The 26,382-nt window shown below is 52.2% G+C and overlaps 2 protein-coding genes across 7 annotated transcripts in view; one reads left to right on the top strand and one right to left on the bottom strand.

Annotated features, from left to right (window-relative positions):
• Window positions 1-31: 31 nt before the first annotated feature.
• ZNHIT3 (zinc finger HIT-type containing 3) lies at window positions 32-22,684 on the top strand. 2 transcript variants are annotated; one of them, XR_011650401.1, is made up of 6 exons: window positions 32-211; window positions 347-378; window positions 2,746-2,832; window positions 3,792-3,872; window positions 5,377-5,691; window positions 22,362-22,684. XR_011650401.1 is itself a non-coding variant. In XM_045182173.3 (5 exons), the coding sequence occupies exons 1-5, from the start codon at window positions 126-128 to the stop codon at window positions 5,556-5,558; spliced, it is 468 nt and encodes a 155-aa protein (XP_045038108.2). In that variant the 5' UTR covers window positions 33-125; the 3' UTR covers window positions 5,559-5,967. The 2 variants fall into 2 exon arrangements, 1 of the variants encoding a protein (XP_045038108.2); XM_045182173.3 differs by lacking the exon at window positions 22,362-22,684 and having other exon boundaries at window positions 33-211; window positions 5,377-5,967.
• MYO19 (myosin XIX) overlaps window positions 6,053-26,382 on the bottom strand; it is a 31,012-nt gene continuing 10,682 nt past the window's right edge. For 4 of the 5 annotated variants that reach the window (XM_053930763.1, XM_053930764.1, XM_071219348.1 and 1 more), the window contains 20 exons: window positions 22,650-22,782; window positions 22,158-22,227; window positions 21,508-21,610; window positions 20,877-20,973; window positions 20,687-20,763; window positions 19,115-19,217; window positions 18,493-18,664; window positions 16,996-17,069; window positions 16,161-16,282; window positions 15,871-15,984; window positions 15,449-15,625; window positions 14,953-15,105; window positions 13,834-13,941; window positions 12,848-12,918; window positions 11,093-11,196; window positions 9,350-9,516; window positions 9,092-9,221; window positions 8,174-8,259; window positions 7,423-7,725; window positions 6,053-6,555 (listed from right to left, as the gene is read on the bottom strand). In XM_053930763.1, the coding sequence (XP_053786738.1) occupies window positions 6,427-6,555; window positions 7,423-7,725; window positions 8,174-8,259; window positions 9,092-9,221; window positions 9,350-9,516; window positions 11,093-11,196; window positions 12,848-12,918; window positions 13,834-13,941; window positions 14,953-15,105; window positions 15,449-15,625; window positions 15,871-15,984; window positions 16,161-16,282; window positions 16,996-17,069; window positions 18,493-18,664; window positions 19,115-19,217; window positions 20,687-20,763; window positions 20,877-20,973; window positions 21,508-21,610; window positions 22,158-22,227; window positions 22,650-22,782 (2,493 nt within the window). In that variant the 3' untranslated portion in view covers window positions 6,053-6,426. The remainder of the gene's footprint in view (window positions 6,556-7,422; window positions 7,726-8,173; window positions 8,260-9,091; window positions 9,222-9,349; window positions 9,517-11,092; window positions 11,197-12,847; window positions 12,919-13,833; window positions 13,942-14,952; window positions 15,106-15,448; window positions 15,626-15,870; window positions 15,985-16,160; window positions 16,283-16,995; window positions 17,070-18,492; window positions 18,665-19,114; window positions 19,218-20,686; window positions 20,764-20,876; window positions 20,974-21,507; window positions 21,611-22,157; window positions 22,228-22,649; window positions 22,783-26,382) is intronic. The other variant, XM_024573123.3, reaches the window with a different exon arrangement.

The raw sequence follows: 26,382 nt of genomic DNA on the forward strand, positions 1-26,382 counted from the left end.
TTTGACTGCCAGTAAGTGCTGCGCGCTGATTGGTTCTGGTTAAGGAGAAGGAAGGAAGGGCTTGCACGTGGGACCGTGGGGAGAGCTGCGCGCTCCTGGAGTGGGAGATAGTTCCCCGACTTGTCATGGCGTCGCTCAAGTGTAGCACCATCGTTTGCGTGATCTGTTTGGAGAAACCCAAATATCGGTGCCCCGCCTGCCGTGTCCCCTAGTAAGCGCCGAAGTTCGTGGGGGAAGGGGAGCGCCAGTGTTGGGCCAGACGGGGAGGGGCCGGGGGCCGGGGTGGGACTGAGGGAGGGTCCGCGCGGCCCTTGGCTGAAGTGCCCTGTGGTGTCTCTTGTTACAGCTGCTCCTTGACCTGTTCCCGGAAGCACAGAGGTAAGGCCCCCGCGTCCCCGCCTCAGCCCCGGCCCTCTTCCTCGTGCTGGGCAGCTCCTACCCCTGTCTTGGGAACATGGACCCCTCAGGACACGCGCTCTCTCCGGGTCCTGTCTCGATCGATCCTGTCGGATCCCCTGGGGAACCTCTGCCTGTGAATGCGTCTCCGGATTTTGACCAAACCCTTTCTTCTGCTCTGCCTTTTCCGCTACGTGTCATCCTTTATTTGGGCTCCGGTCGGAAAAGTCCAACCTCGCTATTTCATCTTAGTGTTCCGACGCAGCGCCGCTCATCATTTGGCAGAAGCTGCACTGGCTAAGGTTAACAAGAACATTTCTTTCTTGTAAATAATTCATTGTTAGAAACAATGAGGTAGATTTGTTTACAATAAGGACCGATGTCCTTGGCTGTAAATGTTGTCAAGTCTACATTTTAACTTTTCTCAGGTCCTGCGCATCTTCTCAGCTCTCAGGGACCCTTTCCCACGATCCCCTGATTGGTTGATTCTTACGTTCAAGTTCCACTTAGTTTGCCTCTCGTTTCATCTCCAGGCCCTGGTTTACAAGCAGTATGTTTCAAGCCGTCCCCCCAATCCCTTGCTTTTTTTCTAATATCTCTGGAGCATTTCAAAAGCAACCTTTCAGCTAAAGATAAACAGAAAAGAAGTACAACTGCTTTGCTGGAAATAGGGTTGGAGAGCCGGGTCCGGAACACCTCCCTCTGGCTCTGCATTCCTGTGAGGCCCCACTGAAGAACGTAATCGGGAGCTCTTATCTGTGTGGTCCTGTTGCTGCCAGGGTGATTTTTCTGAAATATAAATTTGAGCAATTCACTCTCGATTTTGTTTTTTAAAAGATTTATTTATTTTTAGAGAGTCAGGGGAAGGGAGGGAGGGAGAAAAAGAGAAGCATCAGTGTGTAGAAGAAACATGAATCTGTTGTCTCTTGCACGCCCCCAGCTGGAGACCTGGCCTGTAATCCAGGTATGTGCCCCAGCTGGAAATCACACTAGTGACCTTTTGGTTTGCAGGTCAGCGCTCAGTCCACTGAGCCATGTCAGTGAGGGCAGGTCAGTTTTGGGGTTTTTTTTAAGATTTTTTAAAATTTATTTTTAGAGAGACAGGAAGGGAGGGAGAAAGGGAGAGAAATATCAATGTGTGGTTGCCTCTCACATGCCCCTCCACTGGGGACCCAGCCCACAACCCAGACATGTGCCCTGACCGGGAATTGAACCAGCGACCCCTCGGTTCACAGGCCAGCTCTCAATCCACTGAGCCACACTAGCCAGGGCAGGTCAGTGGTTCTTAACTTGGGTATTGCTCTCCCTGGGGAGACAACTCATCACAATGTTTTTGCTACAGTAGCTGAGGAGGGATTGGTGTTATTTCTGGTAATTGGTATTGATTCTAATAAACATCGTGTGGCGTGTGAGACTGCCTTACAGCACCCACAGCAGTATCCTTGCTGAGAGACGCCTGCCTTGGGAAGAAACACACATGGCCTGTGTGTGGCATTCTTTGCTCCTGCTTTCTCCACCTGTGCCCTAGCCACCAATCTGTAGCATTTGCTCAGCACCATCTCTCCTCCCTAACCCTACTTTAAGGGTCGGGTCTTAGCCATAGACCTTCCCTGTACCAGAAATGCTCTTTAACCTGGCAACCACCATCCCTCCCAGACTCCTCTTGGTCTCGTCTCCCGGCTCTCTCAGGTGACTTAGATCAGCAGACCCTGTGCCTCTTACCCATCTCTTTCATTGTTGTCGTTAAGACTAAATCCCTCTGGGGTGGACCTGGTGACTCCCATCTGTGTTTGCCCAATGGCACGTGCACATGCACATTCGGTATCTCAAACTCCTGAGGAAATGCAGGGACTGGCAGAAGTAACACCTGTTTGAGTGTGGTTGGTAGGGTAGTAATATGGGTGGAATAATTTATAGTTTTAATTTGAACATTTCACCTAAAAAGTCATGTGGTGTGCTTGAGTGTGATATTGTTATGTTACAGAATTACATGCTTATGATTTTGTAATAAAAAAGGGACTTATTTGTGCTGGACCCAGTAGTTGGAGGCTGATTGAAGTCAGTGTGCCACTTAATTGTAATGAGAGCCCCGAGAGATTATGCGAGGCGAGGCGAGAGCTGATCCGAGAGGTCCTAGGGGCCCGTGAGGTCTTCTGCCAGGTTCAGGTTTGCTTGTTTTCATTATACGGTCCCTTATTTGATCTCTTACTTCCTCTGTATCCATCTCCACCTCATCCACATCCCTTCCTCCATGCACATGCTTCCCACCTAGATGCTGGCTTGTTGGGAAGGTGCAGCCTTATCACTAACACGGAGGTGATGTGCTCCTGAGATTTGTGTCTCTTTCAGAGCAGTGCAGTCCTGAAACTCGTCCTGTTGAGAAAAAACTAAGATCAGCTGTTACTGAAAAAACTACAAAGCCTGTGGAAAACAAAGGTGGGTTAGTTGACTTCACACAAACCTAGAATGAGGGTTCAGAGAGAGTAAGTTGGAAGAGGAGACCTGGGCTGGGGCAGGGAGTCAAGAACAATGTTTAGGGAGAAGCTGTTTCCTTAGCCCAGAGCGCCAGGAGTCGGGGCACAGGTGATGCAGAGCAGCCTGAAGGCATCGTTCAGGACAAGACAGATGGGGGCAAGAGGTGCAGGGGAGAAAGACCAGAGGTGTGGCTTGAGGGGTGGGCCCTGCTGGTGGGAGCCTCCTGTAGTAAAGGGCCAGGCTGGGGCTGTCAGTTCACCTGGGCGTGGGTGGGAGGCTGCCTTTGGCCTAGGACACCCTGCTGCCGTGGTGGGCTTCTCACAGCTTACAGGGGTGGTGAGCTGTCATCCCAGCCAGCCAGTCTTTAATACCTTCTGGGTGTCATGCACCATGCCAGGCGCCGAAAGCAGGCTCTCCTGGTGCCACTAAAGATGTAATGAACATTCGCAAGGGGACAGCCCATTTCTGCCCTTGGAGAAACTTCCTTGTTGGGTTCAAGCAATGCCAGCAATTTCTGCTAAGGGGATTCCCATTAGCAAGTTTTTATGGAGCACGCCTAGTTTATTGGCCCATCATAGGGCTGGAGCCAGGGTGAGGTGAGGTGGGGTGATGAGATTTGGAAAATCAGCCTCCAAGTGTAATGACCACAGGGAGACACGTGGACCACGTGCGTGAACACTAGGATGCATTTGTTAAAGTCACCAGTTTTCCATTTTCCTTCCCTTTCCTTTGCTAAAAGAGGAGTGTTGGTACAGTCACCAGTTCCAGAGGTTTGGTTTGTTTCGTCTGTACCTGCTTGCATACCCGTTACTGTCACATGTGTGTATATACATTTTTTTGTCTATTGGGGAAGTTGTTAAAATCTGGCACCTGGGCTTTCTTTGTAGTCATAAGTATTGATTGCGTTATATATTCCTTAGATGATGACGACTCTATAGCTGATTTTCTCAATAGCGATGAGGAAGAGGACAGGGTTTCTTTGCAGAATTTAAAGAAGTTAGGTAAGTCTGTGCTGTGCTTATTCTTTGTCAGTCATCGAGATATATTTACTCTGTTGTATAGAATGTGATTATTGAATTATTTATTTTTGGAGGGAGGGGTAGAGAGGGAGGAAGAGAGGGAGAGAAACATCAATGTGCAAGAGAAACATCAGTTGGTTGCCTCTCACAGGCCCCCAGGTGGGGAGCTGGCTTGCAACTCAGGCATGTGCCCTGACTGGGAATTGGACCTGTCACCTTTTGGTTCGCAGGTAGGCACTCAATCCACTGAGTTACATTGGCCAGGTTAGAATTTGATTCTTAAAGTTATTAAGTACTTCAGTGTGGCATGCAGAGCCCCTCATCCAGCCACACAGTTCTTTAAGCAATACAAGTCTGGCCCTGGTCACGGGGTAGCTCGGTTGGTTAGAGCATCATCCCAGTTTGCCATAGTTGTGGGTTCAATCCCCAGTCAGGGCACCTACAGAAGCAACCAGTGAAAGCATAAATAAGGGGAACAACAAATCAATGTTTCTCTCTCTCTAAAATCAATACGTAAAAAAATTAACACAGGGCTTCCGAACCTCCCAGCCTGTCTACAAGACCCTTCCCTTGTCCTGGAGTCACACTAGCTCTGTGGATTGACAGAATTCTGTCCCTCCTTCCACGCTTTGTTCAAGTGTTCTGTCCTCGGTTAAACTTGACCTTTTGATTCTGTCAGACACTTTTTCATCTTCCTGTGGTGCCTTGTCATACACCACTCACCGGACTTCATGGTAATGTGTCTCACACCAGCCGGTAGGGAGAGACCCTGTATTTATTCCCATGTCCCTCATGCTCCGTTTGCAGTCCAGCAATTCATGCAGGCTGGGTGATCCCAGGACTTGATTTTTTTTAGAGGGATGCGGGTGTTAATACTGCCCAGTATTTTTTAGGACTGCTCATCCAGTCCCCATAGCAATTCTGTTACCTATATAATTAAAGGACCGGGTAGTTCCTACAGGTGGGCGTTATTTTCATTCCCATTTCACAGAGCCGGCCTAACAGGTAGTGCTTTGCACGCAGTCCCGTGGCAGTGATTAGACTGAGTTTGGAGCCAGCTGCGGGCAGGTACGAACAGTTCTGTATCTGTAAAAATCTAACAGATGCTAGAGCCAGTTCACTGCTGCTGATCCTGTTTCTCGCTGAAGCGCCTGCTTAAGTGTCATTCAGAGCATTTGGTATAATGACCCTTGCCAACAAGTTAGTGCTAGGCTCTGCATTTGTGGTAGTAAAGTATTGTTTCTTAGCCAAAGTGGCATAAAGTTAAAGTATTTACAAAGATACCAAGAACAGTAATCTGTGACAGCATGTAACTTAGAAATCACTTGATACGCTGATTTCACTTTGTTTATGTAAAGCATTGGGGTTCCTTTGTGAATTTAAAGGTTAAGGGCATGCAGTTATTTATTACGTTTAAAGCATTTAGCTTTCAGCCATCTCCATCTGTTGCCACTTCAACTCAGATTGGCTTCCCTTCATTTTTCAGGGGAGTCTGCGGAATTAAGAAGCTTACTGCTCAACCCACACCTCAGACAGTTGATGGTCAGCCTCGATCAGGGGGAAGGCAAGGCCAAGCTCATGAGAGCCTGCATGCAGGAGCCCTTGTTTGTGGAGTTTGCTGACTGCTGCTTAAGGATCGTGGAACCATCCCAGAATGAGGACTCTTAAAATGGACTGTCGTGCTGCTTGCTCAGGCTGGTGTTGGACTCTCAGAGCCTGCTTGCTCCCTGTCCCAGGAGACCAGCCACCCGGGCCTGGATCAAGGGCAGTGGTTTCCAGCATGCGGGCCGGCTGACGTGGGGTAGGTCCTGCAAGTCTTTGCTTCTTGTGCTGTGGGCTTGGGTATCAGGCGGATGGGGGCAGTCCAGGGGCAGACACTCAGGTGGTTGTTTTCAAGTTATTTATTTTGGGTGCAGTGAAGGTGGATGTTGTAAATGATAATTTATCAAGTTCCACACTCGTCTGAGTGAAAATTTAGTGTTACTAAGTAAAATCAAGCTGTGGTTCTGTGGCACATGGCACTTTCATGCTCCCTGGTTTGTGATCTAACTGCTTGAAATTAAATAAGTCAACAACACATTAAATAGTAAGGTTTTGTTCTCTTTAAGAAACTAAACGCAGAATTTCCCCAGCCAAAATTTTAGAGCTGATACCAAGCTTCCTGTTCTGTTCGTGGGGAACCAGTGGGGGGCGCCACCGTAGTGACAGGCAACTCTCATTCTCGTCTGATTGGAGCTGGACCCGCGAAGGGGGTAAAAGTGTGAGCTCCTCTGTGGCCCTGATGGTTTTTAACCTGGATTTGCTGACTGCTCACCCTGACACCTGTCAGTGCCTGAGACGGGGGCTGGAGCCCCAGGCCCGTGTGGAGGGCGGGCAGGCAGAGGTGTCACTCTCACAGGCCTTGGATCACTGGGAGTCGTTTGGCAGCGTTCTGTCGATTAACTGTCTTTGGCAAGGCAGCTGGCAGGGAAAGGCGTTACGGAAACAAAAGGCACGCAGATCGCCCAGCCAGGTGAGGAGAGAAGGTGAGCAGAGATCACACATGGCCCAGCCAGTGCCTTTCCAGCAGAATCTGATTAAAACCAGTAACACTGTAGGACGAAGGTTCAGGACAGATGTCAGCGTAGCGCAGTGGAGACTTTCTGCAGTGAAACTTTATCGAGCCCTAGGGGGAGAGAGAGATGCAGGTTACCCCGGCTCCCAGAGGAGCCAGGGCCTAAAGGTACCTCGAGGAGCATGTGCTGGAAACGCAGGGAGCAAGCTCTGGCATGGGACTCACAATGTTTTTTCCCTCCTTTTGCTATAAGAGTGGCAGAGTCCAAAGCTGAGTTAAAATATAAAAGCTCACATCCCTTCCGTGTGAGACAGATGAGGAAATAGTAGGAGAGAGCTCTCCCCTCCTAGGACAATCACCTGTCACAGCCCTAAGACTGCCTAACGTCACGGGGGATTTTACCCAGGTCCTGGCAAACAGTGATTCCTCTGGAATGGGAATTCATGCTTCCCTTCCTTCTGCCTTGTCAGTTATCACTTAATCCTGGCGTGTCAGCCTACTTTATACGCTGGCAGGCTTTTTCCCTGGCTGCCCATGTAAACACAGTGCTCAGGCCACTGACTCACCTGCTTGTTGCTTCCTTAGCTGGGAAATGAGATACACCATGTAACATCACTTGGGGAAAACATGGTGCCGGATCCGGTGCCACTGGAGGGAGTAAGCTGTCCTCACAACCCAAGCTCTTTGCAAGTGGGACTAATTAAAAGGAGATGCTAGAACACTGAGGCAGTTTTTTAAAAGTGATGAAAAGGCTCTGGAAAAGCCCTAGGAGTAATGGCATCCAGCTGGGAAGCTTAGGCTCTGGTTGTTCCCCGCCCACCTCCACAGGGTTGGGTCGGAGGTCCTCACGGCCTCCCGCCTGCTCTGGCTGAGGATTCCCGGGCCTCGCCTCCTGCCTTCTACAGTGAGATGGGAGGGGCTCAAGCTGCTGTGGGCAGGGCCGCCACAGCTGGTTGCTGTCGGTCCATCACTGCTTACCTGAGGCAGCGCTCGGATGGACTTGACACCATCCTGCTCTTGTGCTGTCCGGATGGGGGCGCTGCCAGGGCTGCTGGAGGGGAGCTGGAGGCAGGCCCAGACCACCAGTTTCCTCTGAAAGCCACGGACACCCACTGTCGCGTTGGCCAGGACCAGTCCCAGGGGCCAGAGGCGGATTATTGCCCCCAGGAGCCAGGTCTGTGTCGGGGGCAGTGGGAAGGAGCCTGGGGAACGGGGAGCTTGAAACAAGTATTTCTCTTCTACACCATCCAGTTCTTTAGAAGCAAGGAAGGCCATTCTGATCTTTAAAAAAGAACACCAATTTGTAGCTTTTGATTTAGTAGCTCTAAGTGGAAAACGGAAACCAGAACTGTCTTTATTAACTGGGCTTGTCAAGGTGCACTGATGGGCCCTGGGCCAGCCTGGCTCTGCGGCAGACAGAACTGCGTACCCAAGGCACCTGGGCTTAGGCCTTACACGTGCCGCTTTAAAAGACAGCCTGGCGGAGATCTAATTGATATAAAATTCACCTGTTTAAAGTATACAATTCTGTGGTTTTTAGCATGTGCCCAGTTGCTTATGCCACTCTTGGCCGTCACAGCCACCCTGCAGGGTAGGTGGTGTCATGCCCACTTCACGCGTGAAGGGCATGGGGCTACCTGTGTTGCAGTGGCGGGGCCGGCCCTCCAACCCGGCTCCGTCTGCCGCCAAAACACCCGCCGCCACCCGATTCCCTCAGCCGGATACTCACTCTCCACCGCTGCCACGCGTGCTTGATGACCGTGGCAGCCGCGTGCAGCCTCTGGATGTGTTTCCGAGTTAACCAGGAACGTGTGGCTAAGGGGTGGCCCAGAAACAGGAAAGAGCAAAATGGTCATTCCAGCCATGGGTGACCTGGCTGTGCAGCTGCTGGAAAAGTCTGAATGAAATAGGTGTTTTTTCAGTCAGTGGCCACCTGTGCACCACCTGAGGTCAGGTTAGAAGCTGGCCCTCAGATTGCCCACAGGCTTGGAGTGATCTGTCCCTTGAAGGGACAGCCGAGAGCAGGGTCACCTCCCACCTCAGGCCCAGCCCGGGATGATGCCCAGGCAATTAGAGGGTCTGAGTTGCCTGCATCTTTTAGAATTACTTATATTCGGTTCGGAAACCCTTACGTGCGACTTGCTCGCTTTATGAATCCATGAATGACACCATCATACACCACACGCTGGTACAGGTAGTAACATGGTTCGTACATTTCTTTCTTTGGTAAAGCAAGTCTTGTCAGGTTTTTACCTTCTTAAACTCATTGAAAGCCCTGGAGCCCAGCAGGTAATGATTTAAGTTGTCATAAAGGGAAAGATGGTATAAACAGCTGTCTAGGTCTGGGAAAAGGGAATTAAAGACAAAATTCTTAGCCTCTACTACCTATAAAGCACCCTTATTGGTGGTGTGACCTAGTTTCCACTGAACTAGAAAGATGCTGCGGGTGAGGTGGACAGGGAATTTTAATCCCAGCACACCATGGGGACGTGCCACCAACGTCTTGAGGCTGTCAGCTTTGGTATGTGGGGACTCAGAGCAGCGTTTCAAAGGAAACAGGTGTCACGTGGGGCCTGTGTGCAGTTGCTGAGAGCAGCTGCACCTGGGCCCGTCACAAGGCTGTGTGTGCCCAGGGCCCCGGTCCTACCTGCTTGGATGAGCACAGCAGCCCGCCTCTGCCTCGCCTGCTTGCGGTGCTGGTGTCGCCTCCAGCTGCCCTGGATGCAGCGGGCACACTGCTCCAGCACCTGGGCACGCCCGCGCTCCAGGAGCTCCAGCTGGGAGAAGGGGCATCCACTGAGGTCCTCGGTCTCTCCCCCCGGCCCTGAGGAGGGCCCATCCCCTGTTCTGCAGACAGCACACAGCTGGTCTGTGTGATCTCTGCTCCTCATCTGGAACGGCTTACCGTGGAGTCAGTCATGAACACCTTGGTCCGGCCACAGTGCACTGGGGCTGGTGTGGCCTCAGCTGGGTGGCTGGGTGTGGCTGCTGCCTGAGTTAAAGCGGGCAGAGTATGGAGGATGTCCTGGAGTAGATGGGGTGGTGGGGCGTCCTTGGCGTGTGGAGGCCATTCTAAGGGATGGGAGACAGGTTCCATCAATGCTGTGTCATCTACACACTCCTGTGGCCCTGAGAAACTGGTGCTGGTCTCGCCAGCACTTCACAGGCTTCTTGTCTGTTCTTGCCTCGACTCTTCTACCTCCTTTTTTAGGGGAGAGACCAGGGGCAGCCCCTCTATTGTCCTGCAGGCCCCTGGCATTCTAAGCAGGCTTGAAGTCTTGCTGAGGCTGTGCCCAGGACTGGCCTGCGGCCTCCACTCCTGTGGGTCCCCTGGGGCAGGGTGGCAAAGGGTACTTGGAGCCTGGACTCCAACCTGGAATCCCAGGTTGTCCAGCCGGCATTTGTTTCTACCCCAAACATGCTGAGGACCAAACAGGGCAGCTGGGCCACCCCCTCTGCCCTGAAACCTCAGATCCCGGGCCTGTGGAGGCCTGCAGGTCCCCCTGTGTCACGGGGCTGCTCCTGCAGACGGAGGATTTACCTGAGGGCTCTGACCACTTTTAGTTGCCCAGTGCCTCTCGGGAGACAGAGGCTGCCAAAGAAGACTCCGTAGACGAGAAACAGCAGCAGAATCAACCAGGGACCAGGGGACTTGGGCAAGAGACAGAGCAGTAGAGCAGACCATGGAGAGAGGATGAGAAAGAGGTGGGGGGAAAGGTGAAAGGACAGTGACAAATTGTGCCCAAGACAGGAGACCAACAAAGCAGAAATTGTCCCAACTAGCCTTGCTGGGCCCCAGGGTAAGGCTGTGTGGGTGGGAGGGGCCACAGCCTCCGTGACAGCCACAGGCCCGCAACCCCCACCAGGGTCACAGGCTGGACCTTTCCCCTGAGATCAAAGTTTGCTGAGTTCCCTGGCAGGGCTCAGCAGCTTCCCCAGATCGCTTTCCCCACAGGCCAGGCACAGTTCATTATTTTAATTTTCTCCAGTCCTCTCCCTCTGCATCTAATCAAGTGCTTGCCCAGTCTGACCAATTTCTTCCCATTTCCTGACTGTGCCCGCATATCTAGCTTCTCTCTACTCCAGCCAACTTAGCATCCATGGCCTTCCACATGGCACCCACAGTGATCTTCAGGAAGCAGGAGGCTGACATCCCTACCTTCTCTGGAAGTGCCTCCCATCTACCCAGAGAATAAAGTCCAGCTTCTGTGACTGGGCCCCACCTGCCACCCAGCCTCACCTCCCACCATTCTCTGCTCTCTTATGAGCTGACAACACTGAATGACCTGGGGTCCCTCACACTGCTGTCCCCTGCCTGCAGGCCTCTGTTCAGATTACTTCTATTATGTGGAATGCCCTTCACCTGGTTAATCCCATATGTCCTTAGACACCACCTCCTCCAGGAAGTCTCCCCTGATTTACATCTTCCTGTCACCACCCAACAGCATTCTACCTCTGCTATTCCACTTTTCCCACTGTTAAATTTTTTTTTTTTTTTTTTTTTTTTTTTTGGGTCTTTCCCCATTGAACCAAGAACCACGAAGGCAGCAGGGCTGTGTTTTACTCACCTCTGAACCCTCAGCCTCTAGTCCTGAGATGACCCAGGGTAGGAGCTCAGTGGCACAAATGACAAATGGGCTCCACTCACCTGAGCGTCCTTCATTAGGAGATGGGCTCTGGAGGCCAGGGGCTGTGCAAGGACGGAGCCTTCTCAGTAGTGCATACCGTTCCACAAAGTTCCGGTGAGAAACCCTGGAAGCCAAAGTAGGCGGAAGGAGAGAATGAAGTGACTTCATCCGTGAGCCAGGCACAGCTCTCGGGAGGAGTTACTGCACTTGATCTGCCCAACAGCCCAGCGGGTGCTGCCCTGACTGCCCCACTGGATGGATGAGGCTGCAGTTCTGGAGAGGTTACTAGGTCACTCAGCAGGAAGCCCAGAGAGACATTGTAAGCTGTGTCTGCTCTCCCTGCACCCTGTCCATAGAGGATTAGCTGCCTGCCTCCTTCCAAAGTGGTGTGCAGGCCTCCCCCAGAAGACTGGATCATGGCCCCCCTCACTCATGCTCGGCTGCGTCTCCCACCTGTCCTCTCTGACCCCTAGCCTCCTCCTGGCGTCACTGCTCCTCCTCATGGCAACACTTCTCTAAACAGCTGGTGACATCTGATATCTGTACTTACTCCTCTGAGTTTGGCTTCTGTCCCCCACACTGCACCCATGTGGCTCTTGTCACAGCCATCAGCAAACATAATGCCACCAAACCCTGTGGTCAGCGGCATGATCCTGCCTTCCTCCTTCAAGTTATTGTTGCTGGTTTCTCAGAATGTGAGCATTCCTCGGGGGATGACCCCGACCCCTTCTCTCTACTTGGGATTTCCTCCAGTTCTTAGAGCTCTGCTGGGCTTGAGCCTGTCACACAGCCATTTCAAGCCTGACCCTCCCACCCTCCAATCTGGGCCTTCCTCAGACCATCCAACCTCGGGGAACTGTGCCCCAATATCCATCTGCCTCTGATGGAGGTCTGGAAGTTGCTTCTGCAGCCTGGAAGTTGACTAGTCCCCTGCTCAATACCCCACAGCCAATCAGTCCACAGCCCTCTTTCTATCGCAAGCCATACTCCAAGTTGACCCGCTTCTCACCATTTTTCACTGTTGCCACCCTCACTGGGGACGCCATCTTGCCTGTACACCTGCGCGACAGCCTTTCACTCATCTCCTCCCTTCCCTCCTGGCCCTACTCCATGTGGCAGACTTGGGGTAGGAATGAGAGCACAGCACGCCTTCCTTGTGATGCCCAGCGGCTTCTGCTGTACTCAGCACAGCCTGCGACGCCCTCCCCTGGCCTGCAAGGCCCTTCAGATCTGGCTCCCGTGCCTCCTCCCAGTGCTTTGTGCTCCGGTCACTTTAGCACCTCTCAGTTCCTGACCTGGGAACTCTGGTTGCTGTTCACTCGGTCTGGAATGCTCTCCTCCACCTACCCTCCAAGTCTTCCCAGGCTGGCCTTTTCCCTCCCATAGGCCCAAGCTGCCCAGAGGGCCCCTCCTTGACAGGCTCAAGGATCCCCTTCCCCATTACTCTACCTAATAGCACTTTTTGTTTCTTCCCTGGCACTGATTAGCTTTATACTTCTTGTTTGTGTTCCCACAGGGATGTATGCCCCAAGGGCAGACTCCCGCCTCCTTGTTCACTGATACACATACCAGGAACAGCGCTAGTGCACAATCACACACAGAAAGGGGATGGATAAATGACAGGTACAGCCCCTTGAGTCCCAGGTTGACACGTGCAGACCTGCCTCTCTCTCCATCTCTGTATCCTGCTCAGCACTGGGTAGGCTCTTGTGGGGCCTGAGCCCGAGATCCACCCTGACAATGGCCCTGCCCTCTGCAGTGATGGGCCCACTCACCGGATGGGGAAGCCGGCGGCACTGATGTGGATGGTCTCCACGAGGCCACAGGCCTCCAGCTGGCTCAGCACCTGCAAGGGTGGGGAGAGAGGGTGGCACCTGCAGCACAGGGCCAGCAGGCCAGACAAGGGCCTCCTTCTGCAGCCCTGCCAGTGTGGACCTGAGTCTCCTGAAGCCCCGCTGGTAGAGGCACAGTCTCTGGGGCAGTGAGAGATTAAATATGTCCCTGCTAGAAAGGGTCCTGGTGGCCCCAGGTGCCCTATGTGATGCACGGCTTTGGATGCAGCTGAGGCAGGTGCTGGGTCTGGCTCGGCCTCACCATCCCCAGCAGTGCAGAGGCTCTTTGCCTCCATGCAGCCCAACACCGTTTCCGTTTTTATTTCATTCATTGTAGGCAATCAGTGGGAGTCATAGTGGATGGGCATGGGAGGTTATTCTGTGCCGAGTCTTCTGGACCTGAACTAAGTCTTTACCACAGAGCAGAGGGCCCTGGCGTGAGTCCTGAGATCACCTCTACCAGGTGACTGTGGGACACTCTCCAGCACTCACACCTCATCCACGCCCCCGGAGCCAGTACCCTGAGCAAAGGGCAGCTGCTGGCCACTGTGTTTGTGCAAATTAAAAAAATAAATAAATAAATAAACCTAGATTATAAGGTAAGATTGACTTTGAGTTAATCACAAAAACCACCCATTGCTCTGGGCAGTGCCAGTCTCTCATCAGGGCACGTGGTTGGTGAGAAGACAGCGAGAGGCATGGAGCCCCTACTTGCTTCCTGGGCTAGGTCACCGTGCAGCGCATCGACCACGCAACCACATATGACCATCCTGCCAGCACTGGGGAGACAGGCCCTCCCGGACATCAGGCCCAGCCCGAGGGGTCCCCTCTGGTCACTCCATTTGGAGCAGATGTCCTGTCCTTCAGCCCTCCAGGGCCTTGGCCATATGGGGCTCTCTGCAAAGCCCCTCTGGCCCCGTGTGAATTACCTCCTCCCGGAGGAAGGTCTGCGCCTGGCCCTGGCTGTTTGGCTTGATGCAGCGAATGTAGTGGGGTGTGGTGCTGTGCAGGACCTGCAGAAGCTGCTCCAGGGAGGCCTGCAGAGGGGAGGACAGTGGGGTTCAGGCAGAGCCTGGAGCAGCCCCGGGGCATCAGCTGGGCCCAGGTTAGAGACCACATCAAACACCTCCAGTAGCCCTCTCAGCCCTGAGACCTGAGACCAGGATCCTCACGCGCCCTGGGATGACTATTGGATGCTCTCACTGGCTGTGCCCGAAGCACACTCCTCCCCTCACCTCCCACTGCTCCTCACCTCTGCCTCCGGGGACCTTTCTTGACCTGTGACCCTCCACCTGGTTGGTCTATCTGCATCTGGTCTCAGCACCCCCTCCCCCAACAGCAATCTTCCTAGAAGAGAACAATCTCAGAACCCCCTGCCATTCATTCAGACAACAGCTGTGATTAAGCCAAACGCCTTCCTGTGTGCGGGACCCTGTTTGTGCTGCTGTCTGAGCTCAGGGTCTAACAGCCACACGGCCACTGCACGGGCACCCTCTGGTGTGTCTGAGGCTGCACAGGAGAGTGCTAATTGAACATGGGCTCCCTGGTGCCTTCTCGAGGAGGTGACAATAATGCAGAGGTGTGAAGGATGAGAAGGAATTAACTAAAGAGATGTGGCGGGTGGAGTTGAAGGGGCCACGGTGCGGAGCAGAATGTGCTCAGAGACAGTAGAAAGCATAAGATACCAGAGGTGACAAATCTGCTCTAGCCAAGGACAAAGTCCGAGCAGGAAGCTGGAGAACTGGGAATGGGCCAGGTCACAGAGGTCCACGTAATTATTGCTGTCCCCCAACCTTCTATGAGCAGTGGGTGAGAGACCCCACTGTGCCACCCAAAGGCCCTTAGGCTTCCCATCATGTCAGTTGCACTGACAGCCTATTTGTCTGTTCCCTGTGTCTTCCGCACGGGACTGTCAAGTCTGTACAGACACAGCCCTCCTTCACTTGACTCAGGAATGCTCCCCCATACACCAATCCTGGGAAGTACTCAGTGAACATCTGAGACTGAGGAGTGAACCGAGCACATCACATCAGCACCGCCAAACCCACCTTGAACTTGGACACCACAGTCAACACAGGGGCCCTGCTCTGGCCAGAAGGCTCCTCCTGGGACTTCTCTTCAGGGCCAGTAGGAAACAACACTTTGAGCAGGGGGTCCTGGGATTGCTGCAGGAGCGTGGTCAGCTCAGTGGGGACAGGATCCTTTTGGGAAAGGACAAGGGGAGCGGGTGAGGGCAGGTGGAACGCTGTCCATGGGCCTGCATCCTGCTCACCCAGCCCCAGAAAGAGCTTCCAGGGTATGGCAGGCCCCGAGTCTGAGGCAAGCTGGTCACCTCTGAACCAGCGGACCCAGTGGGACTGGGGTCACCTCTGGGCAGGTCATGCCTGATTAGCAGAGACCTCAGGCAGAAGGCCCAAGAGATGACCCTGGATTCTGGGGAGGTGTTCAGGAGGGAGGATGCACAACAGGAAGTGGCCATGTGTGGGCAGCAATGATTCTGAGGATCATTTTATGCAGGCCCCACGGGCCACGGCCCCACCTCACCTTGTTCTTCTCCACCAGGCCTGCAGTGTGGTACCGCACAGGCCCCGCGTAGTGCAGCACAATGAAGCCGGGCTCTCGGCTGAGCCTGTCATGGCCCAGGCAGGGGCTGCCTGCCAGGGCACTCTCGATGCGTGTCTGGAGCTGGGCTGCACTGCTCGGCCGGTTAAGGCGGCATTCCTGCATGGGGCGGGACAGTGAGAGGGGCTCACCACACCCTGACAGTCCCCACCCTGCCGCCGTGACGGTAGCAGAGTTGTCACACAGGCATCACTGTGACCCTGAGAGTGATGAGAGTGAAGGAGTATAGGGATTTGCAAACCCACTTGGGAGATGGAGAGACAGAGGCACAGAGAGGGCACAGGATAGTCTTCAAGGCCCAAAGCCCAACTCTGGTGCTCAGCACACTAGCTGACACTCCCCACCTCATTTATGAGGGAGCAGATGCTGATGGGGCTCCCCTCGATGAGATCCAAACAGGTCTGGTTGTCCTGGTAGTTGACAAATGACCACTCCAGGCCCTCAGCTGCATATTCCTCCTAGGGGGCCGGAAGGGGGGGTGCAGAAGGCAGCTATGGTCTGAGGCCCAGAAGGACCACCCTGTGGCTGGCCTCAGCAACACCGTATATTCCAGAATAGCATCGAAGAGGGAACTCAAGGTTGGGTCCTGGGGGCCAGGAAGACTCGGACTGCCCCGCCCCACCACACCCCTCACCTGCTGAGCCCTTAGGTAGTGAGCCACGAAGTGCTGCTGCAGCTTCTCGTTGGCATAGTTGATGCATAACTGTTCTAGGCTGTTGTCGGGAAACGACTCAAATCCGTACACATCCAGCAGGCCTGGGAGGTCGAAGGGAGAACCATGGGGCCACTGCAGGGCAGGGGGACTACAGGAGCCCAGGTGGCTCAGGCGGAAGCTTGGGGATGAGGCAGAGTGAGCAGGACACCCACAGTGGGCAGAGCACCCTGCCTCACCCCAGAGTTCCCATCTCTACCACACACCCCCTCAGAACTCAGAGCAGGAAGAAAGGCCAAGGGAGGGGTGAGGGGCAGCCCTGGGTCCATGTCTGAGTCTGAATCCGTAGGTCCTAATAGGCCCCTCCTGTGAGGGAACCAGGCCCCAGGGAAGGTTTTCCGCATCCAATCCAGTGAGGGGACCCGGGCCTCCCCAGCCCAGCTAGTGTCTGGAATTCCACTGTTCTGTGAACTTCACTGGAGCCTCTGAGCTTTTACTTCCTCCCCTGCCTGACCATCCTACCCTGGCTCCGCTGGTGCCATCCTTCACTCATCCCCACGCCTCTCCTGAGAGTGCAGCTGGGTGTCTGGGGAGACAAGGCACCCTCTGATCCTGCCCAGCAAGCTAGGGCCAAGTCAGATGCGGGCACTGGGCAGTGCTGAGGTGTCCCTGCCCAAATGCTGGTGGGCAGATGAGGAGATGGGGATGCAGGGACGGGAAAGGAGCTGCCCAGAGTTAGCCCAGTGGGCCCAGGGCACCCCCTGTTCTTTTTTTGAACACCTGCTCCCAATGGAGGGGGGAGCGGGGACGCTGCTACCTATGAAAGTGGTCCAGGAGTCGGGGTCTGCACAGATGCTGCTGTTGATCACCGATACCAGCCAGTCAAACAGCCTGTTATGGGGAGGGAGGATGAGGGGGGAAAGGGTGGATTCTGGTGAGAGAGGTTCGGCGGGGCCCGAGGAGTGGCGAAGTGGCTCCTCCAGCAGGGGTGCCACACCCTGGAGCGCCTGTGTTCTAAGCCCGGCAGACCGAGGGCTAACCGTCTCCTGGTTTCCCACCCAGTCTGTCTTGACCGACTACAGATGCAGGTTATAGTCGTGTGCTTTCCTGGGTACACACAAAGCTGTCCTGTCCTCCCAGCAAGACTGAGCACAGGACCAACTAGACTCAGGCGCTAGGCAGGGAGTGAGCCACCTCAGTGTCGTCTTGACACCCAGCTGCTGTCTTGATTAGAAGGGGCTGATGAGCAGGCCTGGGTGGGATTTGCAAAGAAGCGAGTTAACTGGACTCCCCTGCAAAACTTGACCTGTGGAGCCGAGCTCAGGGCCCTGTCATGTCCGCCCACTTGGTCCTGTACAAGTGGGTCATCCTTTATCTGCTCATTTCGCAGTCACTCGATGCAAAGGTTTTAAAAGTCTTGGCCTCAGAATGTGACGTGAAATTAGAGGCAGTGGGAACGGAGTCTCCTGTGAACTGGGTTCAGGCTGGGCCCAACTGCTCTGGCCATTTTCAACTCAGAGGGTCTCACTCCCTCAGCAGTGCTTCTCAGGCTCTTGGTTCTTTGGGAAGTTTGTAAAAGCAGGCGCACCCTCTCCCCAGATGCCCAAGTTTCTACAGCACGCACACACACACACACGTTCTGTCCCCTGATTTCAAAGGATTCTGGGCCCCTTGACACCCTCACATGGCACCCCAAAGGCTCTCAGAACCAACAGTGAGAAGCCACCCTTAACCACATGGCCAGAGTGTGGTGGATATGCCCATATAACCCACTAGGAATGGCCAGGACCCCCATTCTACCCTGTTCTGGGCTCCCACTTGCTGCTCATCATGTTGCCCAAACCTCTGGCCTGAGCTTCTGGCCCTGCCACATCTGCCAAATTCACCAGGTGACTACAAGCGCTGAAACACAAGGGTCCATGGAGAAAAAGGAGCCTATTCTGCCATGGTCTGTACCTGGAACTGTGAGGGCCCCCGATCATCTCTGGGGCCTGCTTGCCAGTGGAGAGCGAGGCAGGCTTTCCTCACCTATTGCCAAGGTCAAGGCAGGTTGCTGTACATAACAGCGAGCTGAATCTAGGCCAGGCTGTGGCAACTTCCCGACACAGTACTCCGAAATTGAGGCCAAGGGCCTTGTTCGGGGAAGTCCCAGGAGCTACTCACTGCTGTCCCCAAGGATCTGGGGAGCAGGGAGAGACACCCGACTGCTTTGTCTGGCAGCCCTCCCCCTGGGCCTGGGCCCATTGCACGACAGTGTCTGGTTCAACTCCAGAGGGGGAGAACCTGGGAGGCGGCCAGGGCCCAGAGTGCTCACCGTGCGTAGACCAGTTTGGCCAGACAGTCTCTGCGGGTGTCGCACTCGGCCCGGGAGCAGGGCTTGAGGAACACCTGCTGCTGCCTCCCTGCCCTGATGGTTCTAATCCTCAGTGTCTCCAGCAGCGGGTCTTCTGGGAGCCACAGCAGTGAGGCCGACGTCCTGACAGAGCCTGGGAGGGACAAACCTTCCATCCAAACAGCCCTCTTCATAAGGCAGCGAAGTCACTGCAGTGGAACCATGCTCCTCCCCCCTCCCCGCCCCCAAGTGAAGGAAGGAAACCGCTCAGGTGGGTGAAGAGACCTGCCGAAGGCAGGGGCAGGACTTGAACCCAGAACCTCTGTGCCCCAGCCCACAATACCACGTGTAGGACAAATGACTGTATAGAACCTCTGACTCTCGTTTGCTCATCTGTAAAATGGAGACAGTGCCGCCTGCCTCAGAGATGGGGTGAGGAGTAACTCATCCAGGGCTGGGCCCTACAGTTGACAGGTTAATCAAGGGCACCACCCTCTGACTACCACCCAATCCCACCGATATTTCTGGGTAGGCTCTTTTCTGGGTAGGACCTGCCCTGCTCCCTGGGTATGTGACCAAAGCCTGAGGCACAGCCCCCCTCCACCTCTGCTCTCACACTGGGCACTGTCCATCAGCTGGCAGGGCTGGGCTTCGTCCTCGGCATCGGCAAACCGGACGTTGCCGAGGTGCAGTAGTCCAGCTAGGACCTGAGGGGCAGGAGAAAGAGACACGCGGTGGGCACTTTGTCAAGGGCTGGAGCCTCGCCTGGGAAGGGCCTTTCTTCTACAGAATATAATCCTAACAGATTAACAGCAGCTCTCAAGTACTGCCCACTTACTACACGGCTCTGATAGACATGATTCTATGCATGTTACAGGTGTCACCTCTGCTAATCTTAACGTGAGGCAAGCGCTGTAGCGATGCCCATGACAGAGAAGAGAAGGGGAGTGGTTAAGTGAGAACCCTGGCAGTTTGACTTCAGAAGCCTCCCAGGGCAGCCAGTGGGGCCCCCTTGTCACCCACAGTCTGTCCCTCTGTCCCCTACCTCCCTAGGAGCAGACTGTGTGGGACACCGCTCCGTTACTTCTGGAGCAGACTGACTTCTGTGTGGCTAGCGAGGCTTAGCTTGGACTCCCTTTGGCCCCTTCTCGGCACAGCTGGGCTCCTGCCCGGCCAGCCTGGGGGAGGATCTGTGACTTTGCTCTCTGTACAGTGGGGCCCTCCTGCCTTTGCGCTCAGTGATCCCTGGGGATGAGCTCCCAGGGGCTGTAGGAAGAAGGCTGCAGTGCCAGATGGGCCATGTGGCTGGGGCAGAGGATCATGCCACCTCCAGCCAGCACTCCTGTGCGGACTCCTAGTGTGCCTACTCCCTATGCCAAGCAATGCCTGGTGGAGCCCACACTGGCCATGACCCCCTTCCTGCCTAAGCAGCTCCCATCTGGAGGTGAAGGTCACTTCCCACTGAACTGCCATCTTCCTGCAGTGGCTTCCCTGTCTCTGCAGCCAGCCTATCCGGTCCACGACCTCCCACTGCTCTGGTGGGTGAGGAGGTGAGGGGGCGGGAAGGTAGTTGGCCCTGTCAGCAAAGATAGATGGGAGAAGGGAGGCCACCAGTGGGAGTGAGAGGAGCCCAGCTCACCTGGGTCAGCATGGCCCAGAAGGAGGGAAAGGAAGTGGGAAGCTGGAATTGCTATGCCTGGTACCTGCTCTACCTGTATCAGTGGTATCTGCCTTGGGCAGGTCATGTTACCCTACTAGTTTTCTCAAGCATGAAATCGGAATAATCTCCATATACACAGGACTGTTGAAAAACCAAGTGAGCTAAGAAAGAGGTGTAAACATGACTTAAAAATTCCTACACACTAGACAAACATGTGGCAGCAATATTTCCCTATTCTGATCGTTGTCATAACAGCTGAGCCCGGCTCCTCGCCCTCTGAGATCCTTGCTCCTCCATCCCTGTGCCACTTTATACCCCAGACCTATGTGCTCCATGCCCTTTCCGCCCTGACACCCTGTGTCCAGGCTTAGTGGCATGGCTGAGTGGGCAGCTTCTGGGAAACTGCCCAGCGGGGCCCAAAGTCTCTGATCCTCATGGGGAGACTCCTAAGGAGCCTCAGAGAGAGGGCTGCCTGTTACCCCTGTCAAATGTAAGTGCAGTGGCTTTTCTTCTGACCTTAAAGATGTTGTTCTGGGTGGGGGTGTCGATGCCTAGATGAAGCATGGCCTCTCTGGTCACCTTGAAACAATCCTCTGAAAAGAAATCCAAGTCACAGCCCAGTGTCAAGACCAGAGGTCAGCAGGGGCAGAGAGGGAGGCAGGCTGTGAGCAGAGGGTGGGTGGGTGCTGGCTAAGGCTCCCCCTACCTTCCAAGGTCCTCTCTGGGTTGGGCAGCCAGCAGAAGATGGCTCCCTCAGGGAGGTACCACTGGAGCCTCTCATCTGCGCTGGCTCCTTTGCAGATCTGTGGGAGGGGGGACAGGTAGCTGAGCTGGGGTTGCGAAGGAAGCCCCAGGCCTGTAGAGACCTGGGGCTGAGATGAAAGGAGTGAGAAATGGCAGTGACCTCACAAGACTCAGAGGTCGCTGTAGAGCACCCAGGGCAGGCAAGGGGCAAAAGCAGCAGCAAACAGTCGTGCACGTCTCCGACCTGGTGCGAGACGCCCTGCGCGGAGGCCTACGGTCTGAGCAGGACAGCACACTACCCACGCCTTGGGGGACCACCCGTTTGACAAAAGAGGCACAGCTTTGGAGAGTCTGCAGCACCTTCTGGTCTGACAGAGGAGGGAAGGCACGTCCCCAAGCTGAAACCATCCCGGGAGCCCAGGCCCGGTGTGAGGCAGTGCTGCAGGAAGTTCGCTGGAGTGCATGGGGCGTCGCCGAGAGCAGACGAAGAGGCAGGCAGGCATGGGGCAGTGAGAGGTGTGAGGGATGTGTTAGAGTCACAGGTCCATCTCCACCCTGTGCCTGGGCAGCCGTGGGCCCCTCCTGACACAGACCTGGTAGAAGATGTGGAAGTTCCTCTCGCTGGAGGCCTGGCAGGCTACTCGAGTTTTCTCTAGGAGGTAGGTCTGGACTGCAGCTCCGGTCATCTGCTGGGCCCTGGGTGCAACATGGTCAGTGCCCATTAGCTGCCCATTCATTCCACAGGCATTTACTGTGTGCCAGACTGCAACCTTGCAACCCTCCCCCCCACCCCAAGCCCTTCCACCTAGCTAATGGGGGCCGTGAGCACGAGGGCCTACTCAGCAGGTCCTTCAGTGGTCTGGGAGGGACTTCCTCCTGCAACCAGCGCTGAGGCAGGCAGGGCCAAGGCCTCTGTTAGTTGTCATGCCCCATCCCAAGGCCGGAGCAGACGCCCCAGCTTCAGGCTCAGGGGTGGGGCCCACACAGGTGCTGTTTGACTAGAAGTCCCCAAGCAAGGGCAGAAGCCAGAAGGAACATACAGGCTGTGACAAGCACACTGCCCCAGGGTCCCTAAAGCCAGAGTAGCTATAGTTCTCTAGATTCAAAGGTCACCCTTAGGGTTCACTGACTCTAATGAATCCCACATACATGCCTGCCATAGGGCGCCCAGGCTAGAGACTGCTCCAGCTCCTTGCAAACTCCCTACCCCAATCCCCTGTCAGCCACGTGGCAGCGCGATTACCTGTTCAGTTGGAGCTGGATGAACTTCCCGAAGCGACTGCTGTTGTTATTCCTCAGCGTGCACGCGTTCCCTGCAGGTCACACCTCTGGTTACATGCTCCCCCGCGGTCAGAGTCCGCATGGGCCCAGGTGGCTGCCTGGCTGCTGGGGGCCTGTTTCTACCCTCCAGTCATCTAAAGGCCCGTTTCTGGTTTCCGTGCCACAGGGGACAGGACTAAGAAAAGGCCGCTCGGGCTTTAGCAAGTGTGATTTGGAACTCAGAAGAACTCCAGCACCACGGTCACTCTGCCTAAGCTCAAGGGAGGCGGTGGCGGAAGGATGGCGCCTCCACTGGAAAGAGGCTAAGGGACCCAGGAGGAGGCTGGGAAGCCAAGGCAGCGAGCCATACACTCATCCTCTAACCTCCAGAGGGTCTCCCTGCTCCTCTCCCTGGAAGGTGGCAAATCACAGAGGAAATGGGACTGAGGCACTGTGCAGAAGACACTGAGCTCACCGAAAGCTTCCATGACAGGGTTGGAGTTCAAGATTCGCTGCTCAATCCTCTCTGCAATCTTGTGGCTCTCCCAGGATGTAGGTGAGGCGGCCACCATGGCGTAGAACTTCATCAGGCAACGGGACGTCCATGTCTGCGGCAGAAACAGCCCTGTGGGAGCTGTGTCCAAGTTCCCTCCCACTTCTGAGTCCGCCCGAGGGGACGGTGCCCACTAGCAGTCTTCACCACCATTCAGTGCTAACCTAATGGGTGAACGCTGAGTTCAACTGTGTTCTTGGGCAAGGCACTTCCCGGCTCAGGGAAATGGGGGCAGGGTGCTTACTTCTGCTTCTCCTAGCTCCAGAGAATACATTTAAGAAAGGAGGCAGCCTGGGGCAGAGATGCGACAACCAACCCTGACCTCAGCATGCTACTGTGTCTCTGAGGACTCACAGCTAATTGATTACTCCAAGCTACGGAGACTTCCCATGCTTTTACCCCCAATCCTATAGATGCAGGTGCAATTACACCTGTTTTCAAAATGATGAAACTGAGCCATAGGGAGGTTTTAAGTTTTATCGAAGATCACGTATCTAGTAAATGATGGGGCTCTGATTTACACCCAATCTAATGATAAAATTCTGTTTTGTTTTCAATCAGCTAAAATGAGATATATTTTCATTTTAATTTCCATTTGTTTGTTGGTAGGACATAGAAATAAATACAATTAAAAAAGAAACCTTAATTCTAGGATATGTTCATTGATAAGCGACACACACACACACACACACACACACACACACACACACACACACACACTCTGATTGGTTGCCTCCCGTGTGTTCCCGACCAGGATCAAACCTGTAATCCATGAGCCCCCTGGCAGGGCCAACTGGTTTTTATATATTGAGCCTGTACCTCTCACCTTGCTAAACCCTCTATACCTCACTACGACATTTCAGTTGTAGTTTTTTTTGTAAATTCTCTTTAAGTTTATGAGGTGGGAGATGTTCCCCCCCTTTCCTATTTTCTGAAAGAACTGTGTAGAATTAGTGATATTATTTCCTTAAATATTTGGTAGAATTTACAAGTGAAGCCACTGTGGAAAGGTTTTAAACTATGACTTCAATTTATTTTATAAATATAGACCATTCGGTCATGTCTTTTTTGTGTGTATGAGCTCCCACAGTTTGTGTATTTCAAAATATTCCTCTATTTTATCTAAATTGTAGAATTTATTGGAATAAAGTTGTTCATCACAATCTCTTTATCAGTCCGTAAGATCTTTATTTACAGATTGGTATCTATGATGTCAGTCCTTTTATTTCTGACACTGGCAATTTCTTTTTCTGTCTTTAAGTTTGACTAGAGGGTTATCTATGTTATTAATCTTTTCAAAAAATAGCTTTTGATTTGACTTATTTTCCCTATTTTTGTTTTCTATTTTATTGATTTTTTCACTTTAATTTCTTCTTTGTGTACTGTGGGTCTGCCTTATTTAAGGGTCTTTCCCTGCCTAGTTTCTTAAGGTAGAAGCTCAGATCATTGATTTGAGCTTATTCTTTTCTAAAATAAGCATTTAATGCTTCAAATTTCCCTCTAGGTACTGCTATTTTTAAAAAGATAATTTTTCATGCTGTGCTTTCATTTTCATTCAGTTTATTTTCTAATATCCCTGTGATTTCATCTTTGACCCATAGTACATTTCAAAGGATGCTTTAATTTCCAAATGCTTTGGGATTTTCCAGGTGTATTTGTTTTTATTTCTAGTTCAATTCTACTCAGGACAGAGCACATAGTTTGTATGATTTTAATCTTTTCAAACTGAGATTTGCTTTGTGGTTCAGAAATGCTGTATGTTATTTTCTCTCATTGATGAATTCACCAATTTATCATTATGAAATGTCTCACCCTTAGTCACATTCCTTGTTTTAAAATCTGTTTTGTTCCATATTAATATGACTACTGTAGCTTTCCTTCGATTACTGTTGGAATGGTGCATCTTTTCATATTTTTACTTTGAATCTATGTCTTTATAATTACATTGGATTTCTTGCAGAAATCATACAATTTGAGTCCTGCTTCAGAAACATCCAGTCTGACATTCACTGTCTTTTAACTGGAATGTTCAGTCCATTACATTTAATTTAATAATCATGATGGTTGGGTTTCAATCCACCATCTTATTTTTTTTCAATTTGTTCTATGTGATCTTTGTTATTTTTTTTCTTCTTTTACTGCTTACCACCAAATTTAGTACTTTTACTATTCCACTGTATCTCCACAATAAACTGTTGCTATTTTTGCCTTAGAGTAATTTATTTAAAGAGAAAATAATGAGATGTTACATCTCCAATGCTCTTTATTGTATCAATCCATTGTCACCTGGTTTCATATTCTTTTGAAATATGAAGAACTTCCTTTAATATTTCATGTAGTACAGATCTGCCAGCAACGAACTTCCTCAACTTATTTGCCTGACAAAGTCTTTGTTTCACTTTCATTTTTGAAAGATAGTTTTGCAAGTAATAGAATTCTACATTGGCGGGTACTTACTTTCATCACTTTTGAAGATGTCATTCTATTACCTTTGGGCTTGCAGTTTTTGAGAAGATGCCTGTCGTCACTCTTTGTTCCTCTTTATGTCATGTTTACCTTCCTGGCTTCCTTTAAATTTTCTCCTTATGTTTGGTCTGCAGCAATTTGACTATAGCATGTCCGGATGTGATTCCTTTCTTTCGTCCCACTTAGTGTCTCCTGAACTTCTAGGACCTGCGCCTGCCACCTTTTGTCAAGTTTGTAAGGAATTCTGACTCATGTCCTCTTCCCCCGAGTCACCAATTACAAGTATGGTAAACTACCTGACATTGTATCACAGCTCGTTGATGTGCCGTTTGGTTTTTTAATTGGATTATTTCTGTTGACCTGTCAAGTTCACTAGTGTATTCCTTTGCATTATCTGCTGATAAGCATAAAGAAACTATTCATCATGTGTCACATTTTTATCATTTCCTTTGAACTCTTTATAGTTGCCATTTCTCTGATGAAGATATTAGAAAAATCTTTTCTGGAGACAGACACAGGCTCAGGAGAAAAATTATAAATATCCATGTTCCCACCAGTTTAGAAAGCTGTCTGCAGTGAGGCCTCCTGTTCATGAACAGAGAGATTCTAGTCGGGTGCTTCATGCTTTATTCTGAAGTTTGAACAGAAATTCGAGGATCATTAACTACTTGATAAACTTCTTTTACATGAATGACAAATATGACAAGAAACGGAGAAAAAGGAACAAGAAGGAAACAGTCACTGCAAGAAGACAAGTGAAACTCACGACATATCCTCGATGAGAGGTGAAGATGTTAAACGTATGACGTGAGACCAAGATCCTAGGGGAAAATAACATTCAGAGAACAGGAAAGCGTTCTCAGAGTTAAAATTCAGAATTCAAAAGACTTAACAGGTATTTTGAAAAAGAAAAAAATTAGAAAGGTAAAGTAGAGAATATCTTTCAGAAGATAGAATAACATGTTAAGAGATGGAAGAATAGGTGAGAAAAAGAAGAATATTACACAATCAAATTTACTAATAGAGAGGAGTAAATTATTAGATATACTACAAAAATATTTCCCCAAACAAAAAACATGAATTCCTATTAAAAAGACCAACATAAAGTATCCAGCATAGAAAGTAAAAAAAGACCACGCCGAGATAACACTACTGTGAGTTCTAATACCTAGGATGAAAGAGAAGACCC

This window comes from Desmodus rotundus, chromosome 9 (genome assembly GCF_022682495.2).
Source record: "Desmodus rotundus isolate HL8 chromosome 9, HLdesRot8A.1, whole genome shotgun sequence".
NCBI lineage: Eukaryota > Metazoa > Chordata > Mammalia > Chiroptera > Phyllostomidae > Desmodus > Desmodus rotundus.